This window comes from Micropterus dolomieu, linkage group LG18, assembly GCF_021292245.1.
Source record: "Micropterus dolomieu isolate WLL.071019.BEF.003 ecotype Adirondacks linkage group LG18, ASM2129224v1, whole genome shotgun sequence".
NCBI lineage: Eukaryota > Metazoa > Chordata > Actinopteri > Centrarchiformes > Centrarchidae > Micropterus > Micropterus dolomieu.
The window spans coordinates 18,519,035-18,534,733 of NC_060167.1; the positions used below are offsets into that span (position 1 = coordinate 18,519,035).

The following is a 15,699-nucleotide window of genomic DNA, read 5'->3' on the forward strand; positions in this document are numbered from 1 at the left end:
TTATGTTTTGTGGTTCTTTTTTAACCCCCCCCCCCCCCCCCCCCCGGCTTGTTTCTCTATTTGTTTCCCTCTTCAAGCCAGGGACGACCTTCTGAACCCAGAGAACGACACCATAGGAATCCTGGTCAGCACGGCGGTGGAGATCACAGTGGGAGGGAAGACCATCAAACCTGCAGGTGGGTTTAGATCTGAAAGAGGAGGTAGTCGTCTTTATGATGATAGAGGGTGAAGAAATTGTTTCAGAGCAAGGTTCAGATTGTGTTTGTATTTCTTGTTACATTGTGTAAATATCCGCACTCTGCATCTATTTGTGGGGCCTCTTATGTGCATTTGTCTTTTGAATCTTTCTTAATGAATCTTTTCCTCTCAGTGGTTGGAGTGAAACTAGACCTCGAAGCCTGGACGGATAAGTTCAAGATTCTTGCCAGCAACCATACAGACAACCGTCAAGGACAAAATACGGTATATTGTTTAAAAGCTTAAGTCTTGAGTAGTATTTCCAAGATGTTCAGCTGCTAACTTTGTTTTTTCTCTGTGGCAGTGTGGACCAAACAGGGGCTGTGAAATGGACTGCGAAGCCAACAGTGAGGTATGCATTTCTGCAGATTTTTAATGAGCTTCCGTATTCAGCTCAGCATCATGTATCATAAATTAGCACTGTACATTTTGTGTTTCTAATTAACAGCCCATGTTTGCCTGTTCTGTGTGTAGGACCTCCTGTGTTATTTAATAGATGACGGTGGATTCCTAATCATGTCTAATCAGAAGGATGACTGGAACAAGGCAAAGTTAACACATTTTCACAATGACCATGATTTCTTACTCTTCTTTACACTCAGCTTGACCAGTGATTCTTGTTCTCCACAGGTGGGCATGTTCTTCAGTGAGGTCGATCCCTTCTTGATGTACGCCCTCTACAACAATTCCTTCTACAACCGCAAGCAGTCATTTGACTACCAGTCTGTGTGCGAACGGGTGCCCAACAGTGAAGCTGGAGCTGCACCCAGAGGAGTCTTCGTGGTAAGAACAAAAACTTCCAACACCAGGGAGAGGATGAGATTTAATAAATTAAAACAGTAGACTGGATGATAATGATCTGAATTAATGGCATACAGAAAGATATGACCGATATGAAGTAAATATTTTTCTCTTTTCGTCTGAATCTGCAGCCCACAATTGCAGATTTTCTAAACCTAGCGTGGTGGACATCAGCAGCTGCATGGTGAGAGTCCTCAAGCTCGAATGTTCATTCAGTACACACATACTAAACCTGAAGAAAGAGATTTGGTGAATACTCCTAGTACACGCAAAAAACATTATTCTAACTTATTCCTAAACCCCTTATTCACATCTCCTGTCTTGCAGGTCCTTGTTTCAGCAGTTTATATATGGACTGGCTTATCACAGTTGGTTTGTCACAGGTGGGTGCAAAAAAGACACAATCATTAAATTAATATTATCTTGGTGTTTTACATGTCTGCATGTTAAGTTTAAAGGAACCGAAACATTTTGGGAAATACGCCCATTTGATTTTTTGCCAAGAGTTAGATGAGAAGCTCGATACTACTCTCATGTCATGTGTGTTTTTATGAAGCTAAAGCAAGGAGGCGTGTAGCCTAGCTTAGCACAGGGGGATACAGCTAGCCTGGGTCTCTCCAAAATTAAAAAATACACCTACTAGCACCTCTAAGGTCACTAATTAACACCTTGTAACTTGTTTTTTTAATACTTAAGCAATTAGAAATGTAACAACAGTTTGTTGTTTAAGGCGGAGTTACAGTGGAAAGTAATATGATTTCCCGAACTATTTCTGAGCACTTCAAATTAAAATGGAGTTATGAGCCAAGACTCTTAAAGTGCACTAATGGTTAAATGAGATATGTATCGTTGTTTAAAGTGCTACGGTCTCTTGGGAAATTTGTTAGTTGTTCCACTTTTCCATCCTCGGCCTCAAACTGTAAACATAAACAATGTGAGGAAATGATGAAGGAGAGAGATTTTCCAGCTTTTTCCAGGCCGAGTGTAGACGTACATCTTTGTAATCCCATTTTTAGAATCAGATCTTTTAAATCAATTGAACTGACACGTGTTACACTCATGTCCTTTTGCTCTGATGATGCTGCAGATGAGGTGGATGCAGAAGGATTCGACTTAAAAGAGCGGAGTTGTGTAATGATCCAGACCCAGTTCTACTTAAGTAATCTCAGCAGTTCCTACAACATACTGCAAGACTGTGGCAACTGCTCCAGGTCTGTACACATGGTGAAAATACACACACCAATATGTGCTCACACATACACACCACAAAGAATTGTAATGTGACAGGGGCACAGTTAGCGAGACAGATTCATCTTTCTGTTGGAGCTAATAAACTCTGCTGATGATTAAACCGTATCCGCTTTAATGAAACGGTCATATCTTTGGTTAAATGAGCCTTATAAAACTTGTCTCATGAATCTCGCTGATCCATTAGTAAATGAGCCTGTGATGTAAGCGAGCAGAGGGGGGTTGTTGACAGAGTTGTCTCTCTCTCTGCAGGCTGTTTCATGCCAAGAGGATAAACAACACCAATTTGCTGTTTGTGGTGGCAGAGAAGATCCCATGCAACACCTGCGAGATAGAGAAGCTGTCCCAGGAGGAGGAGGAGTGTATCCTTGTTCTACATTGTACACCAGCTGGCAAAGAACAAGACACAATCTCTAATCGCTTGACTCTATCTCCTGATCAAACATACCTGTGGAAACACGGTGTTTCAAAATTCATTATGTTATTCAAGGTTATTTTTTATGATGGTGTGTGTGTGTGTGGGGAGGGGGGTGTGCATGTGGGTGGTGAAACACTGAAAAAAAAGCAGACATCCAAAAGAATTTAAAATTCCTTAATTCAGTAAATTTTCAGACAAGGAAGAAAATCCATGTGAAGAAATGACTGTGGCACGCTATCGAAAAGGGCCCTCCACCTGCTTTGACAACAACGTCTCTGTAAGATTTTCAGATATCAATAGGCAAAGTTATTCAAATAACTAAAAATGTAATTATATAAAAAATGTAATTATCGGTAACTATAATGTTCATCGAATAGATTCTGATAAAACAAGTGAGGTAAGGATAGCAAATAGGACACAAGTGTTGGGATAGGTTCACATTTTTCCAAGTCAGAAATGATTCACGCATACAGGTCTGGCTGGGTGATGAGTATCATTAATCTGCTTTCAACAAAATCATATTGTGATGCTGTAATATTATAATGTTGTCATCCCGTCTAAATCAATGTTTCTACAGCAAGCTGTAATTAAAACCAGAAAACAAGTTTGACTGAAACATAAAGAGTTTGATTTCATGTAATGTAACAGTTAAACACAGTTCATTACTTGGAAAATCAGGCCAATTATTTTATGTGATTTTACAAACATTAGCTATATTGTGATACTGACACTAGCCTTACTAACATCATCATGAAAGTTCCAGCATTATCAGACAGCTCTACTTTTAGTCACACGCTGTGATGTTTATGACAACTGTTCGACATGTTGGGAAATCGCTCATTCGCTTTATTGTCGAGAATTAGATGAGGAGATTGATGCCACTCTCGAGTCTTGTTGTCGCAGTGAGGTTGCAACCAAAAAAGACTCCAGGAAGTCACGATTGTCTGTGTCCGAAATCACTCACAATATTCTACATAGTGCTATATATTTACTGGCCGCCATTTATTTTGTCATTATTATTTATTGGTGTGTAAATGTCTCCACTATGTGGTGCATGTAGAGTTATATGTTCACTTCTTTTTAGTAACAATCCCAGTAAGCAAACTCCGCATTGTATGGATACTAAAATTACAGTTGCTGATACAGTAAGTAAGTTTTTGAAATCGATTAATAATAATCGTTTATTTTTTTATTTAAGGAGTAGTGAATGAGTGAACAAGGGAGTGATTTTGGACTCAGCCATAGTTCAGCCCATAGGTTTAACCCCAATTAAAACTGCGAGTTGTCGTTTTTACTTTGTTTTTTGCACAGATTAAACAAATGAGATTTCACATGTTAATTAGGGAGCTTTAGGTTGGGTGGTTGGTGGATTTTGTTACCTTTAGACAGAGCCATGTTAACTGTTTCCAGACTGCTAAGCTAAATTGATCACACATATGAGAGTGGTATTAATCTATCTAATCTAACTCTCAGCAAGATAGCGAATAAAAGTGTCGAGCTGTTAACTTAAACAGTCCACACCTCAAGTGTGAACTGGAGAGATGATGTCCACTTTCTTCTGAGCAGTTTCTTTCTAAACCAAAAGCTTGAGCATGTGGATGGACAGAGAATGAAACAAAAGTGTTTAATATATTTAGTTTAGATATAGTTGACAAACTGTATGTAGCAAAACATATGGAATGAAAAAATGTTTTCCATCAGCATGCAGTAATAAAAAACCTCAGAGCTTAAAGCTACGGTTTTCCCTCTGCAGGAGAACACGTCAGACTGTGGACGAGGATACTCCTTCCGTCCGTCCCTCTACACCTTACTGCTCATTCAGCTACTTCTGCTGTATCCGGCCTTCAGCCCCCACATTCACTCTCTTCTACATTAATTCCATTTTCCTCCACTTCTGCTCCCAAGCTTGTTTCCCGACCTAAACCCGTCTGACCCAACCTCCACGCCCCTAAGCCCCTCTCCCTGATATAGTCATAGGTAATAATGGGACTTGCCATCACAGCAAGTTGGAAGCCCTGAGTGCCCCGCTAACCAGCTCGCTTCAGTCCGTGTCGCTTAGTGACAACTGCCGGACGTTTGTGTCCTCAGCCAGTTATTCTTCATCTGCAGGAAGAGTGGGTGGACCACCTGGATCATCCGACTCCCGCTCCCCCCCCCTACCCCGCCCAGCCACCCACCTCCAACCAAACAGAGAAGGAAGAGGAAAGAGGACAGATCAACGTTCTCCACAAAGACCTCCCGCCTCACACAGACTGGAGAGCTGAGGTCGTCTGTCCGCCAACGCCTCTGTTTGTCAGACAGACGGTGGGACTTCTCCTCCTTCTTCTCTCTTCCATCACACCGCTATGTCACTCACCTCTCGTAAGAGGCCGCGGACCATTCAGCCAGTTAAAGCCACCATAAAAGAAAATAACAGAAAAAAAAAAGAAAAAAAAAAAGGACTGTCAAGTATACAAAATGTCAAGTATAAACTGCTAAACTAAAAGTGATGAGTAATCTAAACATACAGTACTTTTTGGTTGTTAATTTGAAAAGGAAGTCGTTAGGTGTTAACTTAAAAAGACATGAATTCATTTATGCACTATATCTACTTGCCAAAATGAGATAGACTTTCATGTGGTCTTATTTTTATAGCCAAACACGAAGAGGAAACTGCTTCTGATTTAGAATTTAGGGAAAACCATGAGAGGAAGAGGAGACACTCAGAAACTGAAAGCTGATTCATTTTGTGCAGCGCATAATTACAGATTAATGCTTTTAAAAGACGTCTACTGGGGATTATTGTAATTACATGATGATAATCGCATTTCTTGAAGTACTTTTCTCTTATATTCCCTATTAAAGGCTAGTGCTGTCTGGCTCACACGTTAGTGACAGCTGTGAAATATGAATCAGTGTTCGGTTACTGCGGCTTTGGAGCATTGTTGATGTTGTGTAGTATTCTCCTTTATGATCAATCGACCATTCTGACCTCCTGTTTGGACTGATGTTAAAAAAAAGAAACCTCTGTGCTCTCTGATTGCAAAAGCTCACCTCTGCCAATCCTCATGAGGCTTCTCCAGTAACCTAATCACGATATGTATTATGTGCTTTACTTCTGTTCACATAACAGACATACCAAGATCTCTGCCTCATGACCGTCTCATAGTAGTTCTAGGTGGGGTATTTTCTTCTTTTTTTTTGTGGGGGGTGGAGGGCTTGTATTACCTTTGACTGATGCTGTTCAAACTTCAAAACCATTCGCTGCTGGGGGATAGGGGCTTATCAACATCTCCAACAAAAGTGCAGAAGAGGCAACTAAATATGGTGATCACGTACAGTAGTAGTCTGGTTGTAATCTGTCACAGTTCATCATTTGATCATTACGATGTGTGAAAAGTCATTTAGACTCCCATGTTTAGGAGCCGCTCTGTTTCATAGTGCCTTGATGCACTTTGTTTTGGACCACATCGGCTGTATAAGAGTAGAGCTACTGTATAGTACCTTTATAAAGCAGCTATCTTTGAGGCTTTGGATAACACAGGAGCCCGTGAGACTGAATCTGTTGGCTATAGAAATAGCTTTACACAGAGCCAAGGCGCTCTAGCTTAATGTATTTGCCCTCTCGGCTGTGGTTGCTGTACCCACTCCAGAGCCACCTGACTGCCATTGTATGAAGTTACTATACCGTTCCTTTACAAAGCCATGTATAGAGCTACGATACACTATCAGTATACAGCGACTTACCTGGCCATAGAGTGTTTTTAGGGCCACCTGACCGCTACAGATCTGCCTGAATCGTATGTGTTTGTTTGTTTGATGTGTGTGTGTGTGTGTGTGTGTGTGTGTGTGTGTGTGTGTGTGTGTGTGTGTGTTAATTTTAGTTTAAAACCCCTCAAAGGGAATGTCTTTTTAAATGAGTTGTGGAGTGTATGAGGGATGACAGTTGTGTAGCATAGTGTGTGTGGGGGGGGTTCCTGTTGCTTTGCAGTGGACAAAATCCAGTGTTGTAGAGAGAAAAAAAGGGATTTTACTGAAACAAAAAGAATCCATCATCAGTCTGCCTAAATATTAATCAAAGGGAGCAGAGGTGTCCGAAAGAATGTGTAGTTTATCAGTGTTTCCGCTTCAAATGCAACATAGTTACAAAGCCTCTCTAAATGCCTTAGTGTTACGGAGCTCTCATATGTCCCCCGCCATCATCTACTCTCACAAATAGATCCTCCAAAATATTCACTCCCACTGAGTTTTCTTGGTGTTCTGCAGTAAGTGTAGTGAGCTCTAATTTGAGTATTTGTACGTCTTGGAATGATTTGCTTTGATTGATTGATGCCTGTTCGATTTTAAAATGCTTGAAAGCAGGTGGGAGTTTAAAACTTTCAAAAGCCTCTGACCTTTTTTGATGTTCACACCCACCCAGACCTCACTGTATCGCTCAGGTGGGACGACTCACGCGTCGATTTGAACCTTAACTACACACTCTGTACAGTTGTTGGTACTATTTGATGTGACAAACATGCCGGCACAGTAACTGCAGTGCGGCTCCAAACAAATCTGACTCTGAAAATGAAAAAAAATTCAATTTAAAGGCATGTATTTCCCGTTCGGCTCCTTTCAGTGTTGATTACTGGCCAGGTCATCTGATGCCGGATGCAGATTTACTTTTCTGGCATTTGTTTGTCTCTGTCCTGTGCCATTAGTTCTGTCTGTATATCCCTACAGTATTTCCACTGTCTGTAAATGAGCGCTACACGTGCCTGTGGAAATGTACCCCCTGCAACTTCCTCTCTTTTCCTGGCTCTGTATGCATACAGTCTCACACATAAACTTAAATATGTAGGCCTACAGTTTGTGCACCTGCACCGAGACATTATGCAGAACGCACGCGCACACAGACACATACACCTATAAGCAAACATGTAATGACACTTATTCATGCCCAGCTGGGAGATGTCAAGCACCGGGCAAAAGTAAGCCAAGGACGTCACTTCCCAGGTGGTTTTTCTTTTGGTGAGCGGGTGGAATGTCAGAGGCAAGCTCAGGGAGTGGGTCTCCACAGAGCAGCACGGGCCTGTCAAAGCGAAGGTCATGGAGGAATCACGTGGTGACGTCTGTGTGTGAATCCCAACGGAAAAAATCTTCTAGAGGGACACACATCTGATTTCTGTGGTTTTGCCAAAAAAATAAAATAAAATAAAATAAAATAAAAAAAATAGAAAATTGGACCAGCTTGGGGATGAGAGGGAGGGGTCAGCTTTAGGACACGACCCTAAAATAAGTAGGGGATGGTTTTCATAAAGCCTCTTGCCCCCTTCCCCAGACCCTCGCTGCATCCGTGTTGGTGCGTCTCCGTGGGAAAGACACGTGTGTATGTGATTCTGTAGTCTGTAGTCTGGTGCTATGTGACCATGTCTGACAAGTGTGTGAAAAAAATAACAGCAACATTTAGAGAAAAAAAATGAATAAAATCAGTCGAATTTTAAGTGAAGTTTAAAAAAATCTATATAGGAATACAGCACTGTTGATAAGTTTGAGATCTGAAGTCGAAATGTTTTCAATTTATTTTTACTTTGTTTTATTTCTTGTACGTGTGTGAGTGTGAATGTTGGTGTGCGTGGAAGATTTAGCTCCTTCTTTTCTGGGCACTGGTCCATGTCGCTCCATTCTTTTGTACAGATGAAGCTTAAAAAAAAAGAAAAAAGAAGAGGGCAAAATTTGTAAAATATTGTGTCTGTGACTCCTTGTAAAATATTTTCAAATTGTTTATTACAGAGAATCAGTTATTAAATAATGTTCATATTTTTCACTTCATTTCAGCGTCTGGTGTTTTGTTTTGTCAGACACAGGTGGAGATTCATTTAATTCAATATAAAATATATGAAAAGAACAATAAACTCACAATCGGAACTTTATTATTAATTATAATACACAGTATTAGTTTTTATGGTATAAAAGAAAATGAGACATCTTGAGATATATACTTTCTGTCGGAGATGACACAATTGATTTTGCTTTCCTGAAAATAACCGAAATGTGAATCCCGCCAGCAGCCGGCTAACTTAGCTTATTACAAAGACAGGAAATCGCGGAAAGCGCTAGCCTGGCTCTGTCCAGAGGGAACAAAATCTGCCAATCAGCATCTCAAATGCCGTGTTCATGCCATATGGGATGGAAGGTAGAGACAGGAAAGATTCACAACTTAACGAGCATTCACGTCATCATGTGCAGCATCCGTGTTTCTTTTGTTTTCAGGCACTTCTGTAAGAGTGACGAGTCGTAATTACCACTTGGACACGCTCTTTACAAGTCAGAATACAGCATATAACTTACTATTAACACTTTTGTTTAACTTGTGCAAGAACCAACAAATTGCGTTTAGCTGGGGGTGCCAAACTAACAAAAACTCCAGGAACTTATTGGTCCCAGCCAACAAACAAACTAATTAAACATACCAAATATAACTTGTTAGTTAGTTTGTTTTAAAGGTGCTGGTAGGTGGATTTTGTTACCTTTTGACAGCGATGTGAAAAGCATATTTATCATAATGTCTTACTTCAAGCCTCATCTCCTCATAACTAGAAAAGTCTTGATTTCCAGTTTCATTACTGAGACTTAAAAAAGTCAAAATCAGGTCATGCAGGAGGATGTGTGTGGCCAAAATTTCTCATGAATGAACAGTGTGTTTATGTGTGGCTGATTGTTGAGAATCTCAGAGCTTCACAGCGTATTGAGGAAATCCGTGAGAGCCTTGTGCCAAGTGTCCGGGTCATCCAGGTAACAGGGGTGACCTGCTCCTTTCATCACCACCACGCTGTGATTGGCGAGATTGCTCAGGTTGCCGAGAGACAATTCTCCGAGCTGAGTGTCCTGGTCACCGTAAACGATGAGTGATGGGACCTGGAGAAGAGGCGGGACACAAAAGCTTCACATGAAGACAAAGAGATCCTTTCTGGCTTTAAAAAAAAAAAAATCTGTTTTTAAATTCAAACCCGTAGCTAATGGGATTTTGTGGGTGTCCTGTATTTTACCTCAAGTTTAAAAAAACATTCAAACAGGTCTTATAAAAAGATAAAAAGCAAGCTTTTCATTTTTCTTAAGTGTGACTCATTTATGTGTCTTCATGTCAATGAGAATAAATAAAAGGGTAGGAACAGACTAGTCTAGCAGGCCTTAATGGTATAATAATAATATTCACATCACATTAGCTATGGAAAAAGTCGTCACTGAAATAAAAGTCACAATGCACCAATATAATTATACTCCATTACAAAGTAAAAGTCCTGCATTAAAAAGGTACTCCAGTGGTTTAGTTTGGCATTTACATAAAGTTGGAGGACTTTCAAAATACAGATTAAACAGAGAAGCAAAAGGAAGCAATTGAGGCCGAATTATCCTGACTTTTAACATACTTCATCAGAATCCAGTGTGTTTGTCGAATGTTCAAAAACAGTCAAAAGAAATTGTGCGTTATCATCCCCATAGTTAAACTATTATTGCACCCAGTTACACACACCCCCAGGTGACCCACCTGTCACCCCACCTTCGAGTGGCCATTTGTAAGAGATATAAACACTTCAGCCTTCTGGTGAGTTTGGACATCACATTTCGAAAAAAGTTGGAACCTACAATTTCCAAAATACTACTCAGTAGCATCTTTTTGTCTACAGTTTGTAATGAAAGGCTTTGACTGTGTCCAAAATAACCACTCATTCACTACTCTCTACTCCCTAGCTAGTGAATTGTATGTAGAGGACTATATAGTGAGCTCACCCGCAAAATGAAAACAACACTTTCGGACACTACTCCGATCATTATGTCTGTGCCGTTAATTACGTCATAGCTGTCGGACAATCAGTTGGTGGAATGTTTTGTCTATCAGCGTAATACATGATGGTACATACAGATCGGTTAGTGACCATCAGTTGTACACTACTTTTGAAAAAGGCATTCTGGGATATTTTGAGTCCACTATATAGGGTAAAATTCTCACTATACATTTGGACAGCACTACAAAATGGCGAGCTCACTATATAGTCCACTATATAGTGAGTAGTGGGTGATTTAAGACACAGCCTTTCTGTTATAAACCAAACCAAGATGGCATCACTAAGTCGTCATCAGGGTTATTTTCTGAGCCTTTTGAAAGCTCCTCCAGAGCCACAGAAGACATTATGCGACTATTTTCACTGGCTGAGTAATACTTTCACTTGTAAAAACGTAACGTGTATAAAAAGTAAAAGCTCCCATTAAAAATGGCCAATGAGTGTTTTACTATTTTATAATTGCATCATAATTACTGATGCCTTAACGCGTAAGCAGAATTTAGGTTTTAAGTTGCACTATGTCAAGATGGAGCTAATTTGAACCACTTAGATATATCTAAAACCTGCAAAGAAACTAATAGCTGTCAAATAAATGCAGTTGATTCAAGTTACCTTTCACCACATGCCTTTTATCTGTTTTTCTGTATGTATTTATACATGCTATAAACAGCCCACTTTGGTATCATTGTCACTGTTTCCCCTCTCCTTCACGGATAATGTACCTTCAACTTGGTTTGCCATCTAAAGCATTTTATTTTGAAATAGTTGGCAGCTGGATGAAAGCCAGTGGCGTTTGTGAAAGTATAAAGTCACATGATATCTGCTCCTCTCATGGTCACATGTATAAAATAAAAATCCTCAGGGAAGAAGGTGCTGGAAAATGGAGTTCACATTCACGGTTGTGTTGAAGTTATCCTTTAAAGAGAAAGTGAGGAGAAAAAAGTTTTGCAGGACAGGCAACTACAAAGTAATATAAAGAAGAGGGATATCAGACTGTACCTTCACACTCTGGTATTGCTCTGCTGTGAATTTGTCGGTGCAGATGGGAGCTACAGGGATGTAGGCTCGTATCAGAGCCTGGTGCTGGAGGAGGAATGGGAGGGAGTACATCCCACTGAGGGACGGGCTGATCACCACCACCGGGCTCAGGCTCAGCCGTTCACACACCTCTTTTAGGAAACCTGCAGGGGCCAGTTCTCCAACTGCTGCCGGGGCCTCGGCTGATTTAGACCGGCCAAGTCCTGTGGACAGATGGAAAGAGAGGGGGCAGCAGGTGTGGACATGAGCAAAGGTATGTTCTCATGCTTGAGAGCTACGATATTCATCATTCTTCATATTTGTTGGACACCAGAACGTTTTCATCAGAGGTTTTCAAACTGTGAGACGCAGCAGGGGAAATAAAGATGCTGCCTTAGGTGAAAGGGACAGGTGCTTGCAGGTGTTCTGAAAACAACAGGAAGTTATTGTAGTTTGGCTGCTGATTTGGCCCACTTACCAACACCGCCAGCAGCAGTGACGGTGACACACAGCTCATAGAGGCAATTAAGGTACTTTAAAACCCTTAGTGCCCAGTTGCCCCAAATTGCATCAAAAATAAGACTCCCTATTGGGGTCACAACTCAGTCAAACAGACATTATACACATATTTTTAAGTACAGTGTGACTTTCATTGCCCAAGGATAACATTACCTCCTATGTCCATCGCGAATAAACATCCATAAATCCGCTTGGAAGTCAGAAAAACAGTTCTCCTTATAACTCAGAACTCATTCATCAAGTCAGTCATCATTACAGTAACCAACTGTGTAATGTACTTTACTGCCGTGCCACTCTTTCATTAATTATTTTGTCCCTCACAGATTACAGAGGGGTGATTTAACAGTGTCAAACAACAAACTAATCCATGATGGTAGTTTTATACATGTATAAAACTACCATCATGGATTAGTGTGTAAAGACAACTCTTTGCTTTTATTGCCCCCTTCCTGTAACGTCAGAATATCAGTTAGTTTGTGTTAATTTGATGAAGCAGAGCTTTCTTTGGGAAAATGCATGATGTGAGTACAATATAAACTAAAGGAATGACATTGTTAGAACTAGATTTCGACACAGAGCACCTCTAAAAGACAGGGCCACAATATTATGTAATAATATGGTTGATATTATAGTTTACTGGTACAAATTAAGTTTTAGATCTGCAAGTAATCAACTCACCAAAGACCAGTCACAGTGAACCTGGGGCTCTTAGGGCCTTTTTTTGTCCGGTTGGTGCTCCAGACTTGTGTGAAGTAGTGAAAAAAATCAAGCATGTTCCCATTAGACTCACCTGGCAGGTCGATGGCGACCGCACGGCAGCCTGCTTTGGCCAGAGTGTCCAGAGTGCCGATGCTGAGCCAGTTTTCTGATGAGAACCTGATGCCGTGAAGAAGTAAAACCGACATCCTCACTTCCCCTGTGGCCGGTTCACTTTGTCTGTAGAACAGTGGCGCCTTGCAGCTCTCCACCTGCACACTCCCCTCAGTCATCTTAACAACTGACATCCTGAACAGAAATCAGACGACACTTTAACACACAAAACCATCGCCTTAAATACTTTTACTTAAGTTAAATTCTAAATGTACTTTTACTTGTAGTTGATTATTATTATGGTGTGGTTAGATCTTAACACTTCTTCCGCCACTGTGGCCACACAAAATGAAGCGCTGAAGATTTGTGCCTGAGAGGGCTTCACAAGCTGAACAGCACAAGACACCCTCTCAATCGATTAGTCAATCAACATAAGATAAATTGTCAACAATTTTAATAATCAATAAATCATTTTGACAAACACTCTCTTGTTCCAGTTTCTCAATGTGAGGATTTGCTGCTTTTTTCAAATTTATATTATTGTAGTTTGAATTATACATGAATATGGATTTTGGACTGTTTAAAAAAAGTGCACTTTTCACTATTTCTGATGTTTTATATACTAAACAACTAATCAAAAAATTGTTGATGAATTAATTAATAATAAAAATAGATGTAACTCTAAAATAAAGTACATAACATGTAATATTAACAAAACGCAATTTTATGGTGCAGGATGCAGCATGTGGTTGTCCCGTGACAGTGGTGGCCTTCAGATGCCTTCTGTAAAAGTACAGAAGTATTAGCAGTAAAATGTACTTAAAGTGAAAGTCCTTGTTTTGCAGAAAAAATAGCTCCCATCAGTATTACATTACTATCTATGTATACTGGATTATTAGTCACAGTGATGCATTAATCAGCAGCATCTAATGTAACAGCTAGTGGATGTGGAGCTAATTTTAATTTATATACTATCTGGTAGATGTGAACTGTATTTTATAAGCTCATCATAGGTTTTGTATAAAATAACTGTCTGTTATTGAAGGCAACACTTTACTATAAATCCCCATAGTTAGCATAATAAGCAGTATCTAAATATTTAACAAATGGTTTATAACCCATTATAAAGTGGTTGTAAGCAGCTATAAGTGTTTATTATTGTAACAACCATAACCCCTCCTGTCAGTAAAGGCTGCTGTATAAACAGATAATAAATGAAAATATTAAAAAGAAATAGTTGTAACAATATTAAATCTGTCCTTATAGGAGAAGGTTTAATCACTAACAAATACTGTACATTAATAAATAGTTGAAATGTTCTTATAGCTGCAAACAACTACATAATCATGCGTTATAAACAGTGGTGGAAGAAACTTGAACTACAAGAAAGAACATTTACTCAAGGACTGAACTTAAATACAATTTTGAGGTATTAGTACTTTACTAACAACAAACTATAAACTGTACTTTAAATGTAAATATTGTACTTTTAAATCCACTTGATTTAATAATGTAAGTTACTAGTTACTTTGCAGATTCAAATTCATAATACAAAAATATAATCAACAAGTAAAGTGTAATGTATTATTATGGATTAAGACTTTACTGATCCCTGAGGGGGAAAAGCTAACCAGCAGTTTATTAACTAATTAAAATCAGCTCCACCTTTACCAGCTGCAGCATTACAGTGATGACCATATTAATGCATCAATAAATATAATAATCTAAAATATTATAATAAACATTATTCTGATTATTCTAATTTTACTTGTTACAGAGTATTTCTACACTGTGGTATTACTACTTTTACTTAAGTAAAAGATCTTCTACCACCATTAGTTATAAACTTTTATTAAATGTTTGTATAACGCTTGTAAATGCTAAATAGGGGGAGTTAAAGAAAAGTGTTATCCTGTTGGATATTGAATAAGTACATCCCTCTTACAGAAAGTAGCACAAAATGGAAATACTCAGGTAAATTCAAGTACTTTAAAATTGTACTTAAAAGTACAGTAGGCAACTTTACTACAAAAGCTTTTAAAGCTTTTATCCAAAAGGATCAGGTGGGAGCTGCTCGAGAGTTTTTCCCTTCAGTTTAGTTCAGAAGAGCACCTATGCATGGCAAACAAAAACAACAGCCTCAAATGTTGCAGCAGCATATGAAATCCACACCCCTCTGGCACCGTTTCAACAAGTTAAACATTGTAAGCTGCTCCACAGAGACATTTATTGGATTAGACTTACTCTAACCCGTTTAGCACGACGTTGCTGTTAATTTTTCCAAATTCCCCGCGCGTTTAAATAACGGACCTGTATGTTGTTGTCAACAGGATTCAACTCAGAGACGTGTTGTCCAGTTCAGTGTCAGAGTAAATTAAGAGTTTGTGCACAGCTGGCAGGTTTAACAGTCTGACCAAAGTCCACATTAGATCATTTTATTTGTAATATCGAGCTCGCGCTCAAAACATTTGCTCTCAATCACAAACACGATGAGAAAACATCTGCCTCTTCTTCTTACCTGACAGCCTCCAACAAAGAACCGGTGATAAACTTGCAAAATAAAGCAGGACAGCTTAGTCTCGAAGCAGCTGTAGTTTCACTTCATTACCCGGAAAACAGGAAGAAAGAAAAGTTAAAAATAAATAAATAAATAAAAAACCTCTGGAAATTGTTCTACTGACGTCTAGCGTTTGTAAAGGGAATGGCTTTTATTATAGCAGCAAAAAGTCTTTTTATGCGGAATATTTGGTTTAATCGTCAGGTATACCATTGTCAGAGTGGATATTTGAGTGTCATGAAAAAGTACATGAACAAGGACTGATGTGCCAGTCTTCATTAATGATTAAT

The 15,699-nt window shown here is 39.4% G+C and overlaps 2 protein-coding genes across 13 annotated transcripts in view; one reads left to right on the forward strand and one right to left on the reverse strand.

The window, feature by feature from the left end:
- Positions 1–7,068, forward strand: part of cacna2d2a (calcium channel, voltage-dependent, alpha 2/delta subunit 2a) — a 191,542-nt gene extending 184,474 nt beyond the window's left edge. For all 11 annotated transcript variants that reach the window (XM_046028893.1, XM_046028895.1, XM_046028899.1 and 8 more), the window contains 11 exons: positions 78–176; positions 371–462; positions 542–589; positions 712–783; positions 868–1,020; positions 1,170–1,222; positions 1,366–1,421; positions 2,126–2,249; positions 2,539–2,648; positions 2,899–2,981; positions 4,458–7,068. In XM_046028893.1, the coding sequence (XP_045884849.1) occupies positions 78–176; positions 371–462; positions 542–589; positions 712–783; positions 868–1,020; positions 1,170–1,222; positions 1,366–1,421; positions 2,126–2,249; positions 2,539–2,648; positions 2,899–2,981; positions 4,458–4,580 (1,013 nt within the window). In that variant the 3' untranslated portion in view covers positions 4,581–7,068. The remainder of the gene's footprint in view (positions 1–77; positions 177–370; positions 463–541; positions 590–711; positions 784–867; positions 1,021–1,169; positions 1,223–1,365; positions 1,422–2,125; positions 2,250–2,538; positions 2,649–2,898; positions 2,982–4,457) is intronic.
- Positions 7,069–8,578: 1,510 nt separating this feature from the next.
- Positions 8,579–15,478, reverse strand: abhd14b (abhydrolase domain containing 14B). Of its 2 annotated transcripts, none has more exons than XM_046028904.1 (4): positions 15,371–15,478; positions 12,833–13,047; positions 11,506–11,747; positions 8,579–9,580 (listed from the first exon to the last, which is right to left on the reverse strand). In XM_046028904.1, the coding sequence occupies exons 2-4, from the start codon at positions 13,044–13,046 to the stop codon at positions 9,401–9,403; spliced, it is 636 nt and encodes a 211-aa protein (XP_045884860.1). In that variant the 5' UTR covers position 13,047; positions 15,371–15,478; the 3' UTR covers positions 8,579–9,400. The 2 variants fall into 2 exon arrangements, with proteins under 2 accessions (XP_045884860.1, XP_045884861.1); XM_046028905.1 differs by lacking the exon at positions 8,579–9,580 and adding an exon at positions 9,594–11,421.
- Between the last annotated feature and the right edge of the window lie 221 nt (positions 15,479–15,699).